A 23,288-nucleotide genomic window follows, 5' to 3' on the forward strand; every position below is an offset into this window, starting at 1 on the left:
GGGTCAATTACATTCAAATTACCACACAAAGTCTTCCTCTCCCTACAATCTGAAGTCTCTCTCACCAGCAAAGACGTATCCTTTCTTATCCCTGTCCAACACTATTGACAGCATTCTATGTGGAGATTGCTGACAGAAGTAACAATCTCTGGGTATCTCAGAATTAGCTTGGTTTGCAGTAGAGATATTTTGCCTTCCTGCATCCCTGTGAGATCCAGCCACTGTAGTACCCTCAGGGGCCCCAGGATCTATCTGCTTAGCTTCCTTGTTGACCCTTTGAAGAAAATAACTTCAAACCACCAACATCTTTTCTACCACTGTGGTAAAGACTTGAGGGTGGAGCTTACCCTTTCTTTTCAAACCCTCTTTCCCTCTCTTAACCTGCAAGCCTAGAGTTTATATTAAAAAGGTTAACCGCATGGTGGTGGAGCACACCTTTAATGCCAGCACTTGGGAGGCAGAGGCAGGTGGATCTCTGTGAGTTTGAGGCCAGCCTGATCTACACAATGAGTTTCAGTACAGCCAGGGATACACAGAAAACTCTGTCTCAAAAATTAAAACAGTAAGGTTTCTCTCTGTCTCTGTCTCTGTCTCTCTGTCTCTCTGTCTCTCTGTCTCTGTGTGTGTGTGTGTGTGTGTGTCTGTGTGAGTGTGTTTCTGTGAATGCTCGTGGGAGGCCAGAGGTGGACCTCAGGTGTCTTTCTCTGCTCGTCTCTATCTTATCTTTTCAGACAGGGTCTCTCACTAAACCTAGAACTCATGACTTGATTAAACTACTTAACCAGCGAACCTCCTGTCTCTGCCTCCCCAGCACTGGGATTACAGGTGTGTGCCTCCATATATGAACTTTTGTTTTTGTTGTTGTCGTTTGGTTTGTTTGGTTTTTCAAGACAGACTTTCTCATAGCTTTGGAGCCTGTCCTGGAACTTGCTCCAACCAGGCTGGCCTTGAACTCACGGAGATCCACCTGCCTCTCCCTCCCCAGTGCTGGTATGAAAGACGTGCACCACCACCACTTGGCTGAACTTTTATTTTTTAACGTGGGTGTTAGAAGTCTGAACTTTGATCCTCATGTATGCCCGACAAGCCATGTATACTCACTGAGCCATCTTTCTAGCCCCCCAAATATCTTTTTTGAGTTTTTTTTATGTGGATGAGCATTTTACCTGAATATATGTTTGTAGGTGTACCATATGTGTGCCTGGTACCCAAGAAAGCAAGAGGAGAGCATTGGATCTCCTGGAACATGCAGTGAGCTGCCATGTGGGTGCTGGGAATCAAGTCTGGGTCCTCTAGAAGAATAGCCAGTGTACTTAGCTGCTGAGCCATCTTTCCAGCTACTTCCCACCTCCAAATATCTTTCAATAATAATAAAAAATTAACACTGCTTCATACTAGCTAGCTCTAGATTTTTTAAATAATTTTTATTTTATTAAAATATAATTACACAGTTTCTACCCCCTTCCCTTTCTTCCATCTCTCCTATGGCCTCTTTTTCTAATTATTACAGATTATATATATGCAAATAAATATATCAATGCAACCTGCTTGGTCTATTTAATGTTCCTGGTACTTGTATGTTTCTGGGGCTGACCACTTGGTGACCACTTTTTAGGAGGCTCATTCCTGGGGAAGACTAGTTCTCTCTCTCAGAATCATGTGAGATGTTCCTCATCCACCTAGTATATCGACTGTTGTTGTCAATGTTTGAGTCTTGTTTTATTTAAGTAGCTATCCTTAAATTAAGATTAATTGAGATTTCTTGTGATAGCCTGAGGTTACTTTCCCTGTAGGGTTGACCTGTGGTCACTGTGTCCCTAAGGGATTAAGGAAATTCCTCAGATTGCTGAGGGTAACAGGAAGCAACTGTCTCCTCTCTCATACCCTTGACAAGACTAACCTTGCCCTTACTGTGTGGTCTAGGCTGGCTTTGAATTTATTAGCAATCCTCTTGCCTCAGTGTTATGGAATACTATTTTAATTAGACAAAGATGTGTTACATTTGTTTGTGCTGTGGAATGTTACTTTAAGGATGTAAAAGTGTGTTACATTTGTTTCTGCTGCCTTTGTTAAAGTTGTAAAGATGTGTTACCTTTGCTTATGCTACATTTGTTTAATTACCTAAAGATGTATTGCGTTTGTTTCACTTTGCCTGCCTAAGGCACCAGATTGGTCTAATAAAGAGCTGAATGACCAAAAGCTAGGCAGAGAAAGGATAGTTGGGGCTGGCAGGCAGAGAGAATAAACAGGAGAACCTAGGCCCTAGGCTCTAGTAGGAGAGGAATGCGAAGAGAATAAATAGGAGAACCTAGGCCTTAGGCTCTGGAAGGAGAGGAATGTGAAGAGAAGAAGGGGGCAGCAACACCTGGGGCAAAAGCCAGCAGACACCAGCCAACTGTGAGCAGCAGGGAAAGTAAGGTACACAGAAGAAGAGAAGCAAAAAGCCCCGAGGCAAAAGGTAGATAAAGAAAAACAGGTTGAGCTAAAAGAGCCAGCCAGAAATGAGCCTAAACTAGGCCAAACATTCAAAACTAAAAAGAAGTCTCTGTGTCATGATTTGGGAGCTGACTGGTGGCCCAGAAGAAAAACCCTGGTACACCTCAATGACCAAGTGCTGTGGACTGCAAGACTGTGTCACCATGGCTGGCTTAATACAATCATTCCCTTTTGCAAAGCACTTCCAGCTTTCAGAATACTTAACATTTACTCTTCCACCTCTAATTCCAGCTGCTCAGAGGTTGAGGCAGGATTGCTGTGAGTATGAGACCAGCCTGGGCTACAACAGTGAATTCCAGGCCATCCTGGGCTACAGAGCAACATCTTATCTCAAAACATCATTTTTCTTTTTTCTTTTTCTTCATGACAACCTCAGTACTGAGAATACTGAGGAGAGAGTTGGGGACAGGAGTTTCTTCACTGAAGGGTCAACCAAGCGAAAAACCATTTATTGAAAATTCTCTAATCCTTCGAGGTGTGTGCTGTCTCATTTTGAGATAGTCCAAGCTGTAACCCCTCCTGCTTCAACTTCCAGAGAGCTACTGTTGGCAGCTGCGTGTCACCATGCATAATTTAGCAATATATATTTTTAGATAATGTAGGCTTGTGTGACCTAACCTGAAGAAACCACAGCGACTGAGTGACCGAGCTGCTGGGAACCTACTGTTTGTACTCTCAAGTCCCCGCTGTCCCTAAGGCCTCAGATCACTCACAACAAATGGACAGATTTTGTTCCTCAATCTAGACTGATCCAAAGGAACGCTTCCTGACTTTCAGCCCACACAGAATCAGACCTCCTTGCAATCTTTAAAAGATTTAACTATATGCATGTGGGGTCAGGGGGGTATGGATGTGGAGGCCAAAGACATTGACTCCCCTGGAGATGGAGTGATTAGGATAATGGGCCCCCTTTTATGGGTGCTGAAAATCAAACCCGAGTCCCCTGCAAGGATCTGATCCTCTTAACCAGGAGCCGTCTCTCTAGCCTCCAATTTGCATTTTATCTAAAGCGTGTAACAAGATAAATAGTCCCATATCTTCCTGTATCACCTAATTGTTCTGTTTTCTTTAGATTCCACAAGATAGCGTTAGCTCTGGTAGTGCACCTGTAATTCCAGCGCAAGGGAGGCTAAGGAGGAAAAGTGACTTCAAAACAACCCCGCCTTCTTAAAAAGACCAGTTACTTGACTGACTGCTGCCAGTTGTTAAGTTTATTCTACAGAATTGTAGCTAAATGGCTTCTAAACTGCACCTCTGCCAAGGCTCCAAGCCGGGACTCCATTTTTTTTTAGATTTATTAATTTTATCATTTTATGTGTATTGTTTTATGTGTTTGCCTGGTACCCTTGGAGGTCGGAAGAAGGCATCAGATCTCCCTAGAGCTGGAGTGTGTGGGTGCTGGGAATCCTGGGAGAACAGCCACCACGCTAAATCGCTGAACAATCTATCTGTCACCTGCAGGGCGTTCTTAAGGCAGGGCTTCTGCTCTGTCAGGTCACCTTTCGAGGCTTACCAGAAAATAGCAAATGAGCTGAACTCGAGCAGCAACAACAGATCCCATCCTTGACATTTCATGCTTCTCCTAGTGCCTTGTCCATTCATCCAAACCCCCTTTGCTTCTTAGGGATAGTCTTGAAGCACAATAAGTATCTTTGCAAGGGACATCTGGTCCCTTTAAGGACATAATGACCAACCCCGCCTCCCTCCCACCTCTCTGCAATGCTGTTCTAAGTGAACCATTGTTTAATGTCCTCGGACAATTAACCGCGTGACACTCTTCTTGTCTCCTCCAGGTTCGTGGGAGTGGGAATTTGGCCTCGTAACTTGGCAACCACTGAACTACCGGCTGAAGGTGCCTGTAGGGGCACTTGGGTTGGTGCTTTACGGTTGGGTTTCTCCGGGTTCTTAACGGAAGCGGGCTGCAAAGCCAAGCGACCCCGCCCCCGTTGCCATAACAACGCTATACAGCTCCGACTACCCTCCCCCAGTTGCGTCTTCCAAAACAACAACAACAAAAAAAGTAGTCCTGGCCTCTCGGCATCAATATCCTCTCCATAACTACTGTTAGAGGAAGAGAACCAGGGTCTGCGCCCCCTCCGAAGGCGAACAGGGTGGGAGAGTTGGAGACTGTGCCTTAGGGCAATGGTGTTAAGCAGAGAGATGGCATTAGAAGAAATGAAGGGAGCAGGGGTTGGGGGTGGCAGGGAACCCGGAGGTGAGGTGTAGGTAGGTAAGAGAGGGGAGGGGGGGCTGGTGGGGGCAGATTTTAGGAGGACCTGTAGAACTCTATCAAAGGGAATCCAGGAAGCAGGGACATCCGGGTTGCTGGGGCAGAGTTGGAGCCACTGTGAAGGCCAGAATGGTCAGGAGTTTGGGAAGGTGTCCCGGAGGGACCGGGGTCCTCCAAGCAGAGGCTGGGAACCCAAACATGTTCTCTAGGATGGGGAAAGCTGCACGGTGGGAGGTCAGCGGTGACAGGCTGTACAGGGTACCTGTAAATGAAGGTGAGGGGACCGGGGGTGTGATGGGGTGGGAATTAAGACCACTCTTCTCGGTGCCAGGACTGAGTTTCAGCTGACTCCAGAGGGCAGAGGGGAGCAAGATGTCGGATGAAGATGACCTGGATGACATTGAGCCAGACCAGGATGATCTGGAGAAGGAAGAGGACGACAAGGACACAGAGGAGTGGGAAGACTACAAGAAGGAGGGGGAAGAAGTCTCTGAGGAAGTGAGAGCCGGAAGGAGGGGTCCCGGGGCTGGGGGCTGGGGGGGAGGGCTAGAGAAGAGCTGCAAAGAGATGTCTTTACTGCCCTTCTCTTACAGTGGATGCCCACCCCCCTCACGGAGGCCATGATGAAGGAAGGGCTTTCTTTACTCTGCAAGACTGGCAGTGGACTGGCTCATGCTTATATTAAGCTAGAGGCTAAAGACAGGTGAGGACCAAGAAGCTGGAGCACCGCCAGCCTCCCCTCTCTCTTTCTGGAGTGTTTTGGCGAGACCTGGTGACTCTCTCATCTGACCTAATGGGAAGAGAAGGAAGAAAGACGTCTTCAGTGTCCATGACAGGTTGTACCTTGTACATGCTAGACAAGCCTTTTTACCACTAAGCTATGTCTCCAAGCCCAGACGGAGACTCCACAGTGAAGGCTTGTCTACCATGTACAAGGCTCTGGATTTGATGGCTGCACTGAGAAACAAGAACAAGACTCCACCTGCCTCCTCTTCCCCCTGCTACTCTGTCATCCCTCTATAAACTGTCTCTGCTGCCCTCTGCTCAGCATCTCTTCTCCAGTTCTTGCTGGGTTCTTATCCTTTATGGTGAATCTCCCCTCACCCCCACCCCATCTCCTAGGGACCTCACAGACATCAACCTGTTGCGCTCCTACATCCATCTCCGTTACGTGGACATTTCTGAGAACCACATAACAGACCTGTCACCACTCAACAGTCTCACCCACCTCCTGTGGCTCAAGGCGGACGGCAATCAACTGCGAAGTGCCCGGATGAACGAGCTACCCTACCTGCAGATCGCCAGTTTCTCCTACAACCAGATCGTGGACACAGAAGGCATCTTTCATCCCCGTCTACGAAGCCTGGATCTCAAAGGTGGGTCCTTAGGAAGAACTACACAGAACTTCCCTTCCTAGTGCGGGGCTGACGGAAGTAGGCAGTATATGACTCTTGGCTGAGCCACTCAGCTGTCTATATGGACTCACTCATAGTGTGCAGGACATGCAGGACTGGGGGTATAACTCAGTATTAAAGCCTTGCCTATACTTATATGAGGCCTGGTCAAAAAACCACTTATTATAGTTCATTATAATATTCTTTTTTAATTTTATTTTTAATCACGTGTGTGTGTGCATATGTGCAGGTGTCTGCGGAAACCAGAAGAAAGTGCCAGATTTCCTGTGATCTGCCTGATGTGGGTGCTGGGAACTGAACTCAGGTTCTCTGGAAGAGCGCCCAGTGCTCTTAACCACTGACCCATCTCTCTGACCCCTCCTAATAATATTTATTATGACAGTTCCTCATGCTGGAATACAGAAATGAGCAAAACCAAAAATCTCTATTCTTATGCAGAGTCACTCTGGTTTAGGGTGAGGGGCAGCTAACAATGAGCATAGGAAGTAAATTGGGGCTGGAGAGATGGCTCAGAGGTTAAGAGCACTGATTGCTCTTCCAGAGGTCCTGAGTTCAATTCCCAGCAACCATGTGGTGGGTTGCAACCATCTATAACAAGATTTGGTGCCCTCTTCTGATGTGTGGGCATACATGCCAGAACACTGTCTATATAATAAATAAATAAATCTTTTTTTTTTAAAAAAAGTAAAAGCCGGGCAGTGGTGGCGCACGCCTTTAATCCCAGCACTTGGGAGGCAGAGGCAGACAGATCTCTGTGAGTTTGAGGCCAGCCTGCTCTACAAGAGCTAGCTCCAGGACAGGCTCCAAAGCTACAGAGAAACCCTGTCTCAGAAAATAAATAAATAAATAAATAAATAAATAAATAAATAAATGCCAGGTTTGGTGGCTTGCAACTCTAATTCCTACACGCTGGAGACTAAAGCAAGATTGCTAGAGTTCAAGGCCAGTATGGGCTTCATAGGGAGTTACAGGTCAGCTTGGCCTACAGAGTGAGACCCTTTGTCTCAAAAAATACAACATAAAACTCAAAAAGGAGATAAATTCCATAGAAAAATAGATTGAGGAAATATCACTGTGAAAGGCACAGGTAACAATCTCTCTCTCTCTCTTGGTCTCTCTGTCTCTGTTTCTCTGTCTCTGTCTCTGTCTGTCTGTCTGTCTGTCTCTCTCTCTCTCGTGTGTGCGCGTGCGTGTGTGTGCATATGTGTGTGTTACAAAGGATTGAATCTAGGGCCTTGTGCATGCCAGGCAAGCCTCTTGCACTGACCATATCCCCAGTTTTTATAACTTTTTTATTTTATTTTTTATAAGATTTTAAAAGGTTTATTTATGCATCTTATGTATGAGTGCTTTGTATTCATGGACACCTGCACACCAGAAGAGGGCACCAGATCTCATTATAGATGATTGTGAGCCACCATGCAGTTGCTGGGAACTGGACTCAGATCCTCTGGAAGAGCAGTCAGTGCTCTGAGTCACTAAGCCATCTCTCAATCCCCAACTTATTTTTAATTTTGAGACAGGATCTCATAAGTTTCCCAAGTTGGGCTTAAACTCATTCACCCAATAGTAGCCTAGGAAAGCCTTAGATTTATGATTCTGCCAATTCAGGCTCTTGGGTAGCTAGAAGCACTAGGCCCGGCACAGATGACAATTTTAAACTGGTTGTTTAGGGGAAACATCACTTGCCCAAAAATGTGCAGGAGGGAAGGAAGTCAGACCAGTGCATTGCTTAGGGATCACTGATTCATTCTCAAAGCACTGACAGATAAACCCTCCAGGCCCACTTGCCTCGGGGCTCCAGAGATCTTACTCCAGGGTTGCTCCTTCTTCCCTTCCACCCTGCATGAGAGGGAGAGAGGATACAGAGGCACCAAAATTTCTAAGGCTGAGTATCCAGAAGGGACCTTTGTGCACTTGACTCCGTCCTTTTCTGCAGGCAACCGCATCCATCAAGTGAGTGGTCTGGACCCTGAAAGACTGACAAGCCTGCACACCCTGGAACTTCGGGGGAACCAGCTAGAGAGCACATTGGGAATCAACCTTCCTAAACTGAAGAATCTCTTCCTGGTAGCTTACTGGGCCCTAGGGTGGTACAGGGAAGGGATCACAGCCTTGGCTTCTACCTAGCTTCCGCACCATGAGGATGACAGGTCCTTCCATGATGTCTGATGCCGTGGAGATATAATGCTAAGACAATGCACACAGTCTTACGTTTATATTCCTAGTACTCTGGAGGACGAGGAAGGAGGACCACTGAAAGTTAGAGGCCAGCCTGGGCTACAGAGTAAGACTCCGTCTCGAGGAAAAGGGGGAGGGAGCAAGAGAGGTAGGCTTCCAACATAGCTACAATACATGATGAATGGAAAGTACAGAGAAAATGTATTGGTACAGGTTGTTGCAAAATGTGTTATTCAAGTACAGAAAGCAGGCCAAGGAAGCCACTTAAATATTTAATTATTGAGAGAGAGTCCTTTTTGGCTGGGGGTGGTTAAGACAGGGTTTAAACTGTGGTCTTGGTTATTCTGGAACTCCATCTGTAGACCAGGCTGGCCTTGAACTCAAGAGATCCACCTGCCTCTGCCTCCCAAGTGCTAGGACTGAATGTGTGCACCACCAGTGTCCACCCTGAAACAGGGTCTTGTGTAGCCCTGGTTGACCTGAACATACTACATAGCTGAAGAGGACCTTGAACTCCTCCTGATCTTCCTGCCACCAACTTCTAAGTGCCAGGATTCCAGGAAGGACCATTATAATCAAATATATTTTTGGTTTTGATTTTTTGAAACAGAGTTTCTCTTTATAGCCTTGGCTGTCTTGGAACGCTCTCTGTTGACCAGAATGGCTTTGAACTCAGAGATGTGACTGCCTCTGCCTCCCAAGTGCTTGAATTAATGCCAGAGATGTGACTGCCTCTGCCTCCCAAGTGCTTGAATTAAAGGCATGGGCCACCACTGCCCAGCTATAATCTACTTGTGTGTTCTGGTCTGCGTGTGCACACATGAGCGTGCAGGTGTGCAGGCATGCTGTGTGTGGAAGCCCGAGGTGGACTTCAAGCATTTTCTTCAGCGACTTTTTATCTTGTATTTCGAGACAGGTTTCTCTCACAGAACCTGAAACGCCTGATTAATTTGTCTGCCTGGCCTGTGGGCTCTAGGGATTTGTCTGTCTCTACCCCAACAGTAGGCATGAAAGACTGTACACCCCCAAGCTTGGCTTTTTATATGAGTGCTGGGAGCACGAACACGGGTGCTAATGCTTGCATGACAAGAATTTTACTGACAGAGCCATCTCCATGGCCTGTGTTTTGTCTGTTTTTTATTTGAGTTTTTTGTTTTTTGTTTGTTTGTTTGTTTTTTGGTTTTTCAATACAGAAAAATAACTTGTAGCTTTGGAGCCTGACCTCAAATTCTCTGGTCTGTCCCTGTCTCCTGCATGCACCACCACTGCCAGGCTTGGTTCGGTTTTTAAGGGTCATACCATGTAGTCCTGACTGGCCTATGTAATCCAGGCAGGCCTAGAACTCATAGCAATCCTCTTGCCTCAGTCGCTCAAGTGCTGGGATTTGCAGATGTATGTCACAATATCTTGTTTTGTTCTATTACTTTACTTTTAAAGATTATTTATTTTTATGCCTATGAGTGTTTTGTCTGTCTGTCTGTCTATATGTATGTATGTGTAGTGCCATGTGTGTGTGTGGTGCCCCTGGAGATCAGGAAGGAGGTCAGATTCCCTGAAACTGGAGCTGCCATGTGGGTGCTAGGAACTGAACCTGGGTCTTCTGAAACAGCAGCAGGTGCTCTTAACTGCTGAGCTATTGCTCTGACTCCAAGTCTTCTTTACTTTTGAGATAGGATCTCCCTGTATGCTAGTCTGAACTCCTTACATAGCTCAGACTTGTCCTCTTGTCTGTCCCTCAAGTGAGTGCTGGGATCACAGCTGTGCACCACCATACCAGGCTCTAAGTGTCTGTCTGTTTAGGCTGGACATGCTGCTTCCTAGAATGGTACTGCAGCCACTGCTCCGTGGGTGAGTGGGGCTCCTGGACCAATGGTAGCTTCAAGCATCTCTTCCATAATTAGAGATGACGTTGATGGAGATGGGGAAGACTGCTGAGCACACAGCAGGAGACTACAGCTGAGCTCTTGTTGGAGTGGTGGCTTCTTTTTCCTTTTGCCTTTCTTTCTTTCTTTCTTTCTTTCTTTCTTTCTTTCTTTCTTTCTTTTCTTTCCTATTCTTTTCTTTTTGCTTTGTTTTTTGAGACAGGGTTTCTCTAGCTTTGGAGCCTGTTCTGGAACTCCCTCTTGTAGACCAGGCTGGCCTCAAATTCATCTGCCTGCCTCTGCCTCCCGAGTGCTGGGATATTAAAGGTGTGTGCCACCAGCGCCCGCCTCTCTTTTGCTTTTCTTTTGGTCTATCCTCTCTCTCTCTCTCTCTCTCTCTCTCTCTCTCTGTCTCTCTCTCTCGCTCTCTCTCTCACAGTCTGTCTCTCTCTCTATCTCTCACTCTCTCTCTCTTCTCCTCCTCCTCCTCTTTCCCCTTTTCATCCTCCTCCTTCTTTTCTTTTTTGGTATCTGTAATTGAAATCAGTGCCTTGCACATGATTTAAGAGTGCTCTACTACCAAGCTGCCTCCCTAGCCCAGAAACTAGTTTCCAGTAATGATTTTTTATTATTGTTTTTATCATCATCATCATCATCATCATCATCATCATCATTATTATTTTTGTAGTTCTGGGAAATCTGGTTTTTAGACTTCTTTTTCTTTTTAAATTAAAATTACGTTACAATTCCTTTTCATTGGGGGTAATCACAGCCCAGCCTGCAGATGGAGTCAGAGATGACTTGCAGGAGTTAGTTCTCTTTCCACCATGTGGCTACTGGAGCATGAACTTGGGTTGTCAGGCTTGGCTCGTGGAGCAAACCTGCGGGCCCCTTCTTTGTCTTTTTTTGCTGGGGGTAGTATTTGAAATATGGTCTCACACTATAGTCCAGACATGCCTGGAGACTCACTAAGTAGTCCAGGCTGGCTTCTAACTCATGACAACCTTCCTGCCTTATTTTAGGGGTGGGCCACGTACCTACTTTTGTAGTTCCTTATTCTTTATACCACACTCTCTTATCTGCCCCTCCTCTACCCCCTCCTCCCTCCCTTTGCTCCCCTCTCTGAGTCACTGTATTGCATGCTGAGTATAGGCTCAGAACATGCTGAAGAAGATAGAAGGCCTGGAGAACCTCAGCAACCTGACCACTTTGCATCTCCGAGACAACCAGATTGAAACTCTGGACGGCTTCTCCAGTGAGATGAAGTCACTGCAGTACCTGAACTTGAGGTGCGGAGTACAGCCTCGCTAACACCCGTCAATAGCAGCTTCTGAGTCAATGGCCCTCCCAGTAACCCACAGCTGGGTCTTGTCCTCTGCTTTCCTTCCTTCCTTCCTTCCTTCCTTCCTTCCTTCCTTCCTTCCTTTTATTTTTAATATTTTTAATTTACTTACTTTTATTTTATGTGCATTGGTGTTTTGCCATAGGTATTGAGTCCCCTGGAACCGGAGTCACAGACAATTGTGAGCTGCCATGTGGGTGCTGGGAATTGAACCCAGATCGTCTGGAAGAGCAGTCAGTGTTCTTAATCACTGAACCATCGCCCTAGTCCCTCTGCTTTCCTTTCTTTCTTCTGCATTTGGTTCAAAGAGCAACACAAAGATCTTCTTGAGCCCTGAACATCTAAAAGAATCCGTTTTTTCTTTCTTCTTCTTCTTCTCTCTCTTTTCTTTCTTTTTATGGTTTTGGTTTTTCCAGACAGGGTTTCTCTGGCCTTCAACTCAGAGATCCTCCTGCCTCTGCCTCTTGAGAGTTCTGATTAAAGGCATTCACTACCATATCTGGCTTTTTTCTCATTTTCAAGCATGGGGGTCTTGCTACATTAACCAGGCTGGTCCCAACCTCTTGAACTCCTGCATAGCTAAGTTATAGGAATTCACCACTATGTTGCTAATCCCTGTTTTTAAGCAATTCAATTTGACCCCAATGCTACTTTCCTGTCTATATCCTATTTAGATGCCCGTCTCTCTTTTCTAGGCCCCACTACCTTTCCATTTCTGGTTTCTTTGCTCCTGAGCTAAGCATCACCTACCTGTAGAGGACAGCCCTTCACTGGCCGTGGTGGCCATGCCTTTCACCCCAGCAGTGGGGAAGGAGAGGCACACTTGGCAGATCAGTCCTCAACAGTCATTGCTTTCAGGGCCCAGCTGGTGGCGTTCTTACAGAGGAAGCCCGATTCCTGGCTAGCAGTCAAAGCCCATGATCTTGAGGTAAGCTCTTGTGACTTCATCCACAGGAGCAATATGATTGCTGACCTGGGGGAGCTGGCCAAACTGCGGGACCTGCCCAAGTTGCGAGCCTTGGTGATGCTGGACAACCCGTGTGCAGACGAGACCGACTACCGCCAGGAGGCTCTGGTGCAGATGGCAAACCTAGAGCGCCTAGACAAAGAGTTCTTTGAGGATGAGGACCGGGCTGAGGCAGAGGAGATCCGTCAGAGGCTGAAGGAGGAGCAGGAACAGGACCTGGATGCAGACCATGACATGGAACCATACCGGCCACCATCTTAGCGGCTCTTCCTAAACCAATAGTAAGGGAGATGCTGCTGGAAAGGCAACCTCAGAAGGTCAAAGGTTGTGCACACAGAGGAGGCCAGGAGAACCCTTAGTAGAGAGCAGACTTAGGGGCTGGAGGTATCTTAGGTATGAAGAAAAGATGAGAGGCCCAGGAAGAGCTGATAAAGGACATGGGGGACCAGAAAAGTGAGCAGCAGGCAGAGGTAATCATCCTGTAAAGGGCTGGTTACAAAGGGATGGGTCTGGGAGCATGGAGGAGCTCGTGGGGTACATGGAGGATGCAGCCGGGGCAGGGAAAAGATCCTGTACTAAATCTGAATCTAAAAATAGCAGGACACGGGTGGGGGGGCAAAAGGAGGGCAGCGAAGCAGAGAGTCTGAGAAGCCCAGGGATGTGGGCATTTCTAGTGGGGCACAAGCTGCCCTTCTGTCCTCTTCTTCCAGGAGACCAATGAGGCTGGCCTCAAGAACTGATAAGACTCCAGTAGGGGACCACAACATTCATGGCCCTGTGATAGGAAGTGGAAGATACTTGCTGTCTTTTGTCTCCGCATTAAAAATCCATCATATCCCAAGGCCCAGGCTCTTTGGTGGTCATCTCTGTGTGACTTGCTCTATAGGCCTAAACTCCTAAGCTCTGTCTGGAGCCTAGATGGGGGACAACCCTCAAGCAGGTCCGGGGTAACCAGGATGGAGTAGGGGTTGTCTAGAAAAAGGAGCTGAGGAGGTGGGCTGTGGTGTGACAGTTCAGGTTTCAAATAAAACGGTATTTTGATATTCTCGTGTCTGACCGAGTTCATGAGTCCGCGTGATGGGCTTCTCCACCAGCTGGGTCAGTACCTGCCGCAGTGCTGGAGTGAGGGGACGCCTGCTTCCCTCGAGTTGGCTGGACATGGGTTATGAGCGCAAGTGCATCCTGGTCCTGGATCGCCCCTCCCCTCCCCCACCCGTTCCCTACCACCACCCGCGCTCGTACGTGCGTCTCCGCCTGCAGCTCTTGACTCATCGGGGGCTCCGGGTCACAAGCGCCAGCCCGGTTCTGTAGGCGCCGCCCCCTGCCCGCCCCCCGCCCGCGCTGGGAGCCGCCGCCGCCGCCGCCACTCCTGCTCTCTCTGCTTCGCCACCGTCACCACCGCCACCGCCACCGGCTGAGTCCGCAGTCCTCGAGGTGAGGCCCGCATCGGGCCGCATCCCCCTTACTCGCTCCTTGCCGCGTTCACTCCCCTCTGTTCTGGGCTTGGCACGCCGGGTGGGTGACGCTGCAGACCTGCTTGTCACCTGCTTTCCCCAGCATCCTCCATCCCGGGCCTTTCCGGACAGCTCCCGGCTTTCTGGCTCTTACCTCCTCCCGGTTTAGGTACCAGCTCTCTGCACCCGCTTCTCTAACTGCACGGTTCTACCCTCGCCTGCCCCTCTCCCCACGCCGGTCTTCGCCTAGGGTCCTGCCGATTTGTTTCTTAAGTTCAATGTCTCAGCCCGTGGCGCGTGTTTGCCTGGCACGTCCTTTTTGCTTTGCATTTGGGAAGATACCTTCTCTCACCCTTCCTTGGCTGCCTCAGACTTGCTCTAGACTCGTTTTTCTATCCCTCCTTCTCTTCGCCTCTCTCCTTTGACATTTCCTTTTCTCCGATGCATGGGGGAGGGATGAGAGGAGTGGGGATTCTGTCTGGGGGTAGGGAAGACGATGGGTTCAGCCTGGACTACCTCACCATTCCCCACTGCAGCCCCTAGGGTCTGGAGGCCTGACCCCAGGATGCTGTCCCCAGCCAGACTCCTCTTGAAAAGAGGAGGAACTCATATTTGGGAGAGAGGTGACGACCCCGGAGAGTATTTTATAGACCCTGTGTATGGGGGCTGTCAAGTTGGGGCTCCGCTTGCCCAGACAACCCCTCTTCTTCCCGTTCCAAGATCCAAGGAAAAAATACCAGCCTGGCAGCCATCCGCCTGGGGAAGTCTAGGGGAACCCTACTGGTCGGTGAAGCTGCTGAGGGGCGAAGGAATCGCTGCCGTGCCCCTCCCCTCTTCACTGCGGGGTTCTCCCAGCTGGTCATGAGATGTACCCCGACCCTGCTGCAGCGAGCTCCCCTTCCTCACTGCATTGACCTTTCCCTATCTCCACGGGGGGAGGAAGAACCCCTTCCTTCTACAGAGGCCCACTGCAGTTTGCTCCTCCCCACCCCCAGCCACTGCAGTAACCAATTTCCCAGCCCTCCCAGCCTCTGGCCCCTCCCACTAGTCTCAGGCTCCACCCTTCTAAGCCTCTTATCTTTCTTCCATCTCTTCCACCCAAGGAGATCCCAACCATCATCATGTCTATAGAGAAGATCTGGGCCCGAGAGATCTTGGACTCCCGTGGGAATCCCACCGTGGAGGTGGATCTCTATACTGCCAAAGGTGATGGGCGGGGCATGGGCTTTCCACAGCCCCCGTGCTGGGTCTGGCAGATTTCAGAGGTTTTCCTTCATGCCCAGGGACCAGGGGGTGCAAGGCCAGGTTACCAAGGCTGAATTGTGGAGTCTGATCTTCCTCCACTTGTAGAGCAGGGCTAGATGGGTCTGTGTTCTAGTTCAGAGTGGAAACAGCCCTGCCTCTGTGTCTGTGTGCCTGCGCCAGCGCAGGAGCACGCATGCTCTGCCTAGCACAACGCTGTTTCTGCGGCCTCCCACATGTGCCTGTGAGGCCTTAGATGGGCGGGTGAGAAGGCCCTGCTTGTGCAGCTGGCTCGGTGTGTGTGAGGAGCAGTCTGCGGGGAAGTTTGGATGTAGCAGGTAGGAGTTTAGGCTGGAAGGTCCAAAGAGCTCTTGGCCCAGAGTGTCCTCCCTCCCTGCTCATCGTATGTCTTCTTCCAGGTCTTTTCCGGGCTGCAGTCCCCAGCGGAGCCTCCACTGGCATCTATGAGGCCCTGGAGCTAAGGGATGGGGACAAACAGCGTTACTTAGGCAAAGGTGATGGTGGCCCTCTCCTAGTGTGCGCCAGTCCCCTAGATGACTTCCCCCTCCTTTCCTCTCCACCCCTCCTGGACTAACCAGCTCTTCTTCCTCTTTCTAGGTGTACTGAAGGCAGTGGATCACATCAACACGACCATTGCACCAGCCCTCATCAGCTCAGTGAGCCCCGCTCTTTCCTGGGGGTGGCGGCTAGACCCGAATCCTAGAAGAAATCTTGGACCCAGGGAGGGACAAGGGGAGGCAAAAAAAAAAAAAAAAAAAAAGCCCATGCTTTAGGTATTGTGGTTACAGAGGGAGAGGTAGGAAAATACTGCTTACTGCCCCAGCAGGAACTCAAGGTCCCTAAAGCTGGCAGAGCAGGCTGCTGTCATAGGGATCTGGTGGGACCCTGCTCACTCAGAAGACTGTGTGTCTTAGGGCCCAGCTTCCATCTTGGCTCTGGGTAATGGGGGCTCTGCCCACAGGGTCTCTCCGTGGTGGAGCAAGAGAAACTGGACAACCTGATGCTGGAGTTGGATGGGACTGAGAACAAATGTAAGCAGGGCTGGGCTGGGAGGAACGGGGATAGCACAGAGAACAGAAGGGGCTGTGCTGAGGGCACAGTGGGTATCAGAGGACCTCCTCCTCCCTTGCCCAAAGCCACTGCAGAGGGAGGGAATGTCATTTGACAGAAAGACAGAAAGCTAAGAGTTGGCATGAGGTCGTCCAGGGGATGTTTAGGAAGAGGTGAGGCCTTCCCTTTCTTGTCACCTCCTCCTCCAACTCCACTATTTGTCGTAGAAAATGAATAAGTTGCTGCTGGAGGTTGGGGGGGGGGGATCTCATTAACTAGCTTTCCTTGGGAGTATAAGAGGGGCAGGGCTATAAGAGGAAGGGACATTTTTGCTCAGTGCCTTCCTCTCTACTCTCCCAGCCAAGTTCGGGGCCAATGCCATCCTGGGTGTGTCTCTGGCCGTGTGTAAGGCTGGGGCAGCCGAGAGGGACTTACCCCTCTATCGCCACATTGCTCAACTGGCTGGGAACTCAGACCTCATCCTGCCTGTGCCGGTGAGCCTAGTCTCTTCCAGAGGAGGAGGGGACTGCATGCTGGTGAGGGATGAGGGGAAGAAGGGGAAGGGGCAGCTAGAGAGAAAGGGTGGGGATGTGAAACCTGAGCCTGGCATGTGGGGGACCTGGAGATCCCATCCCAGGGGCAGGAGGGAAGGCTTTCTGACTCCTCTGTGACTCTTTGACTCCTTGGCCATCTGTGGCTCCCCAGGCCTTTAATGTGATCAACGGCGGCTCTCATGCTGGGAACAAGTTGGCCATGCAGGAGTTCATGATCCTCCCAGTGGGTGCTGAGAGCTTCCGGGATGCCATGCGTCTTGGGGCAGAGGTGTACCACACACTCAAGGGGGTCATCAAGGACAAGTACGGCAAGGACGCCACTAATGTGGGGGACGAAGGTGGCTTTGCCCCCAATATCCTGGAGAACAGCGAAGGTGAGGCCTGGAGCCCTTACTCCAGCTCTGAGTCTCACGCTGGAAAAGGTGGCACACGTAGGTCCTGAGGGGACTGGTGACAGGTCCTTGAACTTCTGAAAATCTCAAGAGGTACCAGCCCTTAGGGTGGGCTCCAGGGGGCCTTCTGATGTCACACATAGACCTTGGATATCAGTCTTTTACCTGCCCAGTCTAAACTGGGAGACTATTGGGACGTGGTCTGGCTAAGATTCATTTCATCCTATAATGCAACAGACTTAGAGGACATATATCGTGCTGTAGGGAGGTAATTCCACATCAGTCCCATCCCCTTCCCAGGATCCATGTTCTGTGCTGCAGAAGGGGACTGTTAAGGTCATGGTTACAAGTGAAGGCACCGGGTGAGGGGTATGGCTTCAGGGGTAGAGCGCCCGCTAAGGCTGAGGCCACCACACCACCCACAAATGTATACACATGCAAATGCATGCAGATGGGTACACAACGTGCACAGACTCTGCTCTGGAATCAGATTCTTTGCCTCTATTTGAACATTGAAGAGTTATTGGCTGAAATCCCCAACACTTGGGAGGCTGAGGCCTAAAGGTTGCTATGAGTTTGAAGCTAGCCTGGGCTACATAAAACCATGTCCAAAAAGAAAGAAAAGATTAATAATAATAATAATAATAATAATAATAATAATAATAAACAGAAGTGGTCTTTTAAGAACCAAGCATTTGGCCGGGTGGTGGTGGTGCACACCTTTAATCCCAGCACTCGGGAGGCAGAGGCAGGTGGATCTCTGTGAGTTTGAGGCCAGCCTGGTCTACAAGAGCTAGCTCTAGGACAGGCTCCAAAGCTATAGAGAAACCCTGTCTCGAAAAACCAAAAAACAAATGAACAAACAACCCCCCCTCAAAAAAAAAAAGAACCAAGCATTTATCAGGTGATAGTGGCACCCCAGCACTCAGGGAGGCAGAGGCAGGAGAATCTCTGTGAGTTCCAGGACAGCCAGGACTGTTTCACAAACAACACCAACAACAACAAAAACCCAAAACCAAACCAAAACAAAAAAATCCAATCATTTGCCGGGGGTGAGGTGGAGAGGGTGTGAGGTTGGTATAAGCCTTTAATCCCAGCACTTGGGAGGCAGAAGCAGGCAGATCTCTGTGAGTTCTTGACCAATCTGGTCTATAGAGCAAGTTCCAGATCAGTCAGGGCTATATAGAGAAACCTTGTCTCAAAAAATGGAAAACAAAAATAAAAAAACCAAGCATTTGGGCAGGGCATGGAGGTGTATACCCTTAATTTCAGGTAGAGGCAGGTACATCTCTGAGTTTAAGGTCAGCCTGGTTTGCCCAGAGATTTCCAGGCTAGCTAGTGTTACATGGTGAGACCCAGTCTCAAAACAAAACAAGAAAGTAATAATCCAAGTTCTACAAATATCATTGAGGACTAAATGAGATAAATAATATATGTAAGATGCTATGATGTGGTACCAAAGAAAGCCACTCTTAGGAGCTGCAGAGATGGCTCAGTGGCTAAGGATACTTGCTGCTCTTGTAGAGAGCTCAGGTAATTCCAATTACCTGTGTGATTCCAAGGGATCTAATACTTTCATCTGGCATCTGTGGGCACCAGCATGGGCATGGAGCAGATACATACATGCAAACAAAATACATGCATGTGCATACACACATGTGCACACACACACACACAAACTGCTAGCCAGGCCTTTTATAGCCAGGATGGTAGTGCAGACCTATCATCCCAACTACTTAGAAGCTGAGGAAGGAGAATTGGAAGTTTAAGGTATGCCCAAGCTACAGACTGGGTTCAAGGCCAGCCTGGGCAACTTAGTGTGACCCTTTCTCAAAATGAAAAAGAAAGGGGGTAGGAATGTGGCTCAGGGGCAGACATTTTGCCTCAAATGAATGAGGCCTTGGGTTCAAGATGCAGCACCAGGTATGGGGAGGGGGAGGAGTGTGGGGAGGGGGACCAGAACTACTAGTAACAGATTTCCACTCTGTTTCCCTGGCTAGCCTCTCTCTCCAGACCCTAGCCACACCTCCCTTTCCACTCTTCATTTCTTTCTCCTCCCTCTTTCCTTCCCACCCATTTCTCCTACCCATAACTTCACTGTGCTTGTCTCTAGCCTTGGAGCTGGTGAAGGAAGCCATTGACAAGGCTGGCTACACAGAAAAGATCGTGATTGGCATGGACGTTGCTGCCTCTGAGTTTTACCGTGATGGCAAATACGACTTGGATTTCAAGTCTCCTGCTGATCCTTCCCGATACATCAGTGGGGACCAGCTGGGGGCACTCTACCAGGACTTTGTTCGGAACTATCCTGGTGAGAGCAAGGGATGTGGGGGATACGAAGGGGGGAGAACAGAAAGAGGTAGGGACCCTGTAGGGCAACTTTGAACCTTACCAGGTACATTCTGGTACCAGGTAATGTCTTAAGGAACCCGAGAAGCAGGGAGAAGGGAAGGAGGTTTGAGTGTCATGTAGCTGTAATGGATCTCCTCCATCTGGTTCAGAACCTGGGCTCTCAGAGCTACTAGGTCCTAGTGGGGGCTCTGGATGGAGCAGGGATGGGGAGACATAGATGGATGTAAGAGGAAAGTGGCAGGCTTTAGCGTCTTTGATGAAGGTAGATACTGAAGTTGGTGTTGCCGCCTGGAAAGGCTTACTGAGTTACAGAGTCCCCAGATCTACCAAGGGCTTCTGCCCCACTCCATGGAGGCTGCTGGCCTCCATCTTCCTGAGGGAGGGCAAGGTAAAATAAATACCAATTCAGAAGGAGAGTTAGAGTAGGCATGAGGGCGGACTCCCTGGCAATAAGAATAGAACTCAGAGAGGGTATGAGAAGAACAGCTCCCTGGACCCCGACAAGGCTATGAAATAACAGGAGTCCAAGCAGGCTTGGGAAGATGGGGAGGGAGAGAAGGATGAGGAGGCTTTGTCAGGGGGCAAGTCAAAGGAGGGTGTCCCTCCAGAGCTCAAGAAGCATCAACGGTCCCTCTCTGCTCCCTCGACAGTGGTCTCCATCGAAGACCCATTTGACCAGGATGATTGGGCAGCTTGGTCCAAGTTCACAGCCAATGTTGGCATCCAGATAGTGGGTGATGACCTGACAGTGACCAACCCAAAGCGCATCGAGCGTGCTGTGGAGGAAAAGGCCTGCAACTGCTTGCTGCTCAAGGTCAATCAGATCGGCTCGGTCACGGAAGCCATCCAAGCGTGAGTGGTTTGCAGCCTTCTCCGGCCTGGCCCTTGTTCCTTCTGGATCCCTCTTCCAAGGCCTCCTAGCCTGGTTCTGCCCTGGAGTGTTGATGAAAGTTGGATACTCTTTGCAATTCTCACACTCCCCTTCTCTCTGCACTTCGCGATCCCCCCCCCCCCCCCCCCCCCCCCCCCCGCCCTGCGGCCTTTCCGCTTAGTCATTTTCCTCCAGCCGTTTCTTGACTCCTCGGAGCAAGCCTGGGGCTGGGAGGGAATGCCTGCGCCTCAGGGCAGCAGGTCAGAGCTAGTGTGTACTGCAGGTGCAAGCTGGCCCAGGAGAACGGCTGGGGGGTTATGGTGAGTCATCGCTCCGGAGAAACAGAGGACACGTTCATTGCTGACCTGGTAGTGGGACTGTGCACAGGCCAGGTGAGTGGAGCCAGTCTGCGGTATTAGGAGAGATCTTCGTAGGGTTGGTGGGTGCTAGGCCCAGGTGGTCCTGCCGGAAGACAGACAGTCAGAGGAGTTTGAAGGTAGAGGTGTTGCCAGGCATTGGCATCACACACATTTTGTCCCAGTACTCGGGAGGCAGGTGGATCTCTGTGAGTTCGAGGCAGGCCTGGTCTATATAATGAGTTCCAGGACAGCCAGGGCTATACAGAGAGACCTTGTCTTAACAAACAAGAGAAAAAGGAGGTGGTTTTGAGCTGGTGAGATGGCTCAGCTGGTGAAGGTGCCTGGTGCCAAGCCTGACAGACACCTGGAGTGTGGTTCCTGGGACCCACGTGTTGGAGGAGAACACCAACTCCCACCAGCTGTCCTCTGACCTCCATGTGCACACCGTGGCACGAGCGGACTCACAGACATGTACGCAAACACAAAATCAATAAAGTATTGATTTTTACAATTAATTAATACAACCGCAGAGTAGACGTTTCAGGTCTAGAGGTTTAGCTCAGTTGCAGAGTACTTGCCTTGCATGTGCAAGGTCTGGGTTCCAGCACTCAGGAGGCAGAGGCAGGAGGATCTCCATAAGTTCAAGACCAGCCTGGTCTACATAGCGAGTTGCAGGACAGCCAAGGCTACATAGTTAAACCCTGTCTCTAAACAAATAAACAAGCCGGGCAGTGGTGGTGCACCCCTCTAATCCCAGCCCTCAGGAGGCAGAGGCAGGCAGAGCTCTGTGAGTTTGAGGCTAGCCTGGTTTACAGAGTGAGTTCCAGGATAGTCAGGGCTACACCGAGAAACCCTGACTTAAAAAAACAAAGTAAATAAATAAATCATCAACAAACAAATGACCCGGACTTGGTGGCACATGCCTATAGTCCCAATGCTTGAGAAGTAGAGGCAGGAGAAACAGAAATATAAGGCAAGCCTGGCACTCTATGAAACTGTCTCTAAGTAAAAAATGGCAGGAGGGGGAGTAGGGTTATCTGACCAGGGGAAGGAAATCTTTAAGCTGTATATCCTCTGGATGTTTCAGATCAAGACCGGTGCCCCATGCAGATCTGAACGTCTGGCGAAGTACAACCAGCTCATGAGGTGAGAAGGGTCCCTGAAAAACAAGAATCCCCAGATCTAGGACTAAACGCTCCATTAGGCCGTCATCCCATCTCTAGCATCCAGGACCTGGAGAGTAGCTGATGCCAGGAAAATACTTTCACTTAGTGGGGCCAGGAAGGGTCTGATTGACAGATCACTAAGGCTACACTATTAGCCAGGGAATGCTCACCCTGGGGCAGTCCTCAGAGAAGGAGCCTGGAGGGACCCAAAGAGGAAGCAGATCCCTCCTGTGTCCCTGACTGCCACTTTCTGGATCATCTCTCAGAATTGAGGAGGAGCTGGGGGACGAAGCTCGCTTTGCGGGACACAATTTCCGCAATCCCAGTGTGCTGTGAACCCTCGCTTGCCTGAAGACTGGAACTTCCATCTCATCCTCCTGGAGCCTCCCTGCTGTCCTGACCTGCCATGGTTCACCCTGATACCTTGCGCCCAGAGTCACCCAGAACACCTCAACTCGCCTGCTCTGGCTGTTCTTGGCTTCCCCCGTCCCCTGCTGCTGCTGTTCTTCCTCTTCTCTGGGCCCCAGTTTTTGGGATTCCATCCTTCCCACTTGCCTGTCTATTCTCTCTTCTCTTAAAAAAAAAAAAAACTGGAAATGAGAATGAAGATTAGAACGGGGTCCACAGAAGAGCCATCAGCGTCTGACAGGAGCTTCAGGATTGGTGTGCTGAGGTGTTTAGGATGGGACCGTTTGGCATGTGTGCCTCGCTGCCATTTTCATGTTGTGTATCAGCCATGAACTATGTATGGACTCGGTGTTTGGGGAGTGCTGGATGTGTGGTCATGCTTTGCAAGGCTTTTGTGTGTGCGTGTGTGTGCGTTCGCATTTATTTATTTATTTGTTTATTTATTTATTGTTCAGCTTGTCAGTCAGTCAGCTCCCCATAACTATAGTCTGAAATTGACGTGACTTGACAGGATTCGGCATCTGTATTTTCATGTGGCTGCATCCCAAGATGACCCAGGATGGGAGGTCTTGTTAGCATGGGAAGGTAACAGAAAAGGGCCTTGGCAATTGTTTCATTTGCTGTACTGAAGCCTGGTACTGCACAGAATGCCACTGTGTGCCCTGGGGGCTTCCCCCCCCCGTGCCCTGGGGGCTTCCCCCCCCCCGCTACGGCTCTCTCCCCAGCCTTTGGTTCCCTAGTCTTTCTCCAGCTGCACCAGAGCACTGCCTCACTCCCCCACGCCATGTCCCACAGTTGCCACCGTCTTTGTGGCTTTGAAATGAGCACCACCATTAAAGTCTGAATCACAGTGCACCACCCCGTGTCCAAGGAGTTTTACTCTCTGTTCCATACGAGAGGAGGGAAGACAGAAGGACTGGATACTG

At 49.5% G+C, this 23,288-nt stretch overlaps 2 protein-coding genes across 4 annotated transcripts; both read left to right on the plus strand.

Moving 5' to 3' along the window:
* The first annotated feature begins 4,250 nt into the window (after nucleotides 1-4,250).
* Lrrc23 (leucine rich repeat containing 23) lies at nucleotides 4,251-13,341 on the plus strand. 2 transcript variants are annotated; one of them, XM_038320741.1, is made up of 8 exons: nucleotides 4,251-4,289; nucleotides 5,058-5,224; nucleotides 5,320-5,429; nucleotides 5,849-6,102; nucleotides 8,081-8,211; nucleotides 11,337-11,473; nucleotides 12,481-12,774; nucleotides 13,204-13,341. In XM_038320741.1, exons 2-7 carry the CDS (start codon nucleotides 5,099-5,101, stop codon nucleotides 12,752-12,754), a joined length of 1,032 nt encoding a protein of 343 aa, XP_038176669.1. In that variant the 5' UTR covers nucleotides 4,251-4,289; nucleotides 5,058-5,098; the 3' UTR covers nucleotides 12,755-12,774; nucleotides 13,204-13,341. The 2 variants fall into 2 exon arrangements, with proteins under 2 accessions (XP_038176669.1, XP_038176670.1); XM_038320742.1 differs by lacking the exon at nucleotides 4,251-4,289 and adding an exon at nucleotides 4,496-4,607.
* A 1,727-nt stretch (nucleotides 13,342-15,068) lies between these two features.
* Eno2 (enolase 2) lies at nucleotides 15,069-22,334 on the plus strand. Of its 2 annotated transcripts, XM_038319927.1 has the most exons (11): nucleotides 15,069-15,153; nucleotides 15,609-15,704; nucleotides 15,808-15,866; nucleotides 16,172-16,241; nucleotides 16,621-16,754; nucleotides 16,966-17,188; nucleotides 19,320-19,517; nucleotides 20,209-20,410; nucleotides 20,713-20,821; nucleotides 21,876-21,934; nucleotides 22,221-22,334. In XM_038319927.1, the coding sequence occupies exons 1-11, from the start codon at nucleotides 15,069-15,071 to the stop codon at nucleotides 22,288-22,290; spliced, it is 1,305 nt and encodes a 434-aa protein (XP_038175855.1). In that variant the 3' UTR covers nucleotides 22,291-22,334. The 2 variants fall into 2 exon arrangements, with proteins under 2 accessions (XP_038175855.1, XP_038175856.1); XM_038319928.1 differs by lacking the exons at nucleotides 15,808-15,866; nucleotides 16,172-16,241.
* Nucleotides 22,335-23,288: the final 954 nt, after the last annotated feature.

The sequence above is a fragment of the Arvicola amphibius genome, chromosome 2 (genome assembly GCF_903992535.2).
Source record: "Arvicola amphibius chromosome 2, mArvAmp1.2, whole genome shotgun sequence".
NCBI lineage: Eukaryota > Metazoa > Chordata > Mammalia > Rodentia > Cricetidae > Arvicola > Arvicola amphibius.

What these genes read in the sequence shown, in the direction of transcription:
- Lrrc23 (XM_038320741.1), top strand. Translation starts at nt 5,099, where the DNA reads ATGTCGGATGAAGATGACCTGGATGACATTGAGCCAGACCAGGATGAT. An exon ending in AAGCTAGAGGCTAAAGACAG is followed by an intron (nt 5,430 to 5,848) that starts GTGAGGACCAAG and finishes CCCATCTCCTAG; the next exon opens with GGACCTCACAGACATCAACC. An exon ending in ACGAAGCCTGGATCTCAAAG is followed by an intron (nt 6,103 to 8,080) that starts GTGGGTCCTTAG and finishes CCTTTTCTGCAG; the next exon opens with GCAACCGCATCCATCAAGTG.
- Eno2 (XM_038319927.1), top strand. Translation starts at nt 15,069, where the DNA reads ATGTCTATAGAGAAGATCTGGGCCCGAGAGATCTTGGACTCCCGTGGG. An exon ending in GGATCTCTATACTGCCAAAG is followed by an intron (nt 15,154 to 15,608) that starts GTGATGGGCGGG and finishes GTCTTCTTCCAG; the next exon opens with GTCTTTTCCGGGCTGCAGTC. An exon ending in ACCTCATCCTGCCTGTGCCG is followed by an intron (nt 16,755 to 16,965) that starts GTGAGCCTAGTC and finishes GTGGCTCCCCAG; the next exon opens with GCCTTTAATGTGATCAACGG.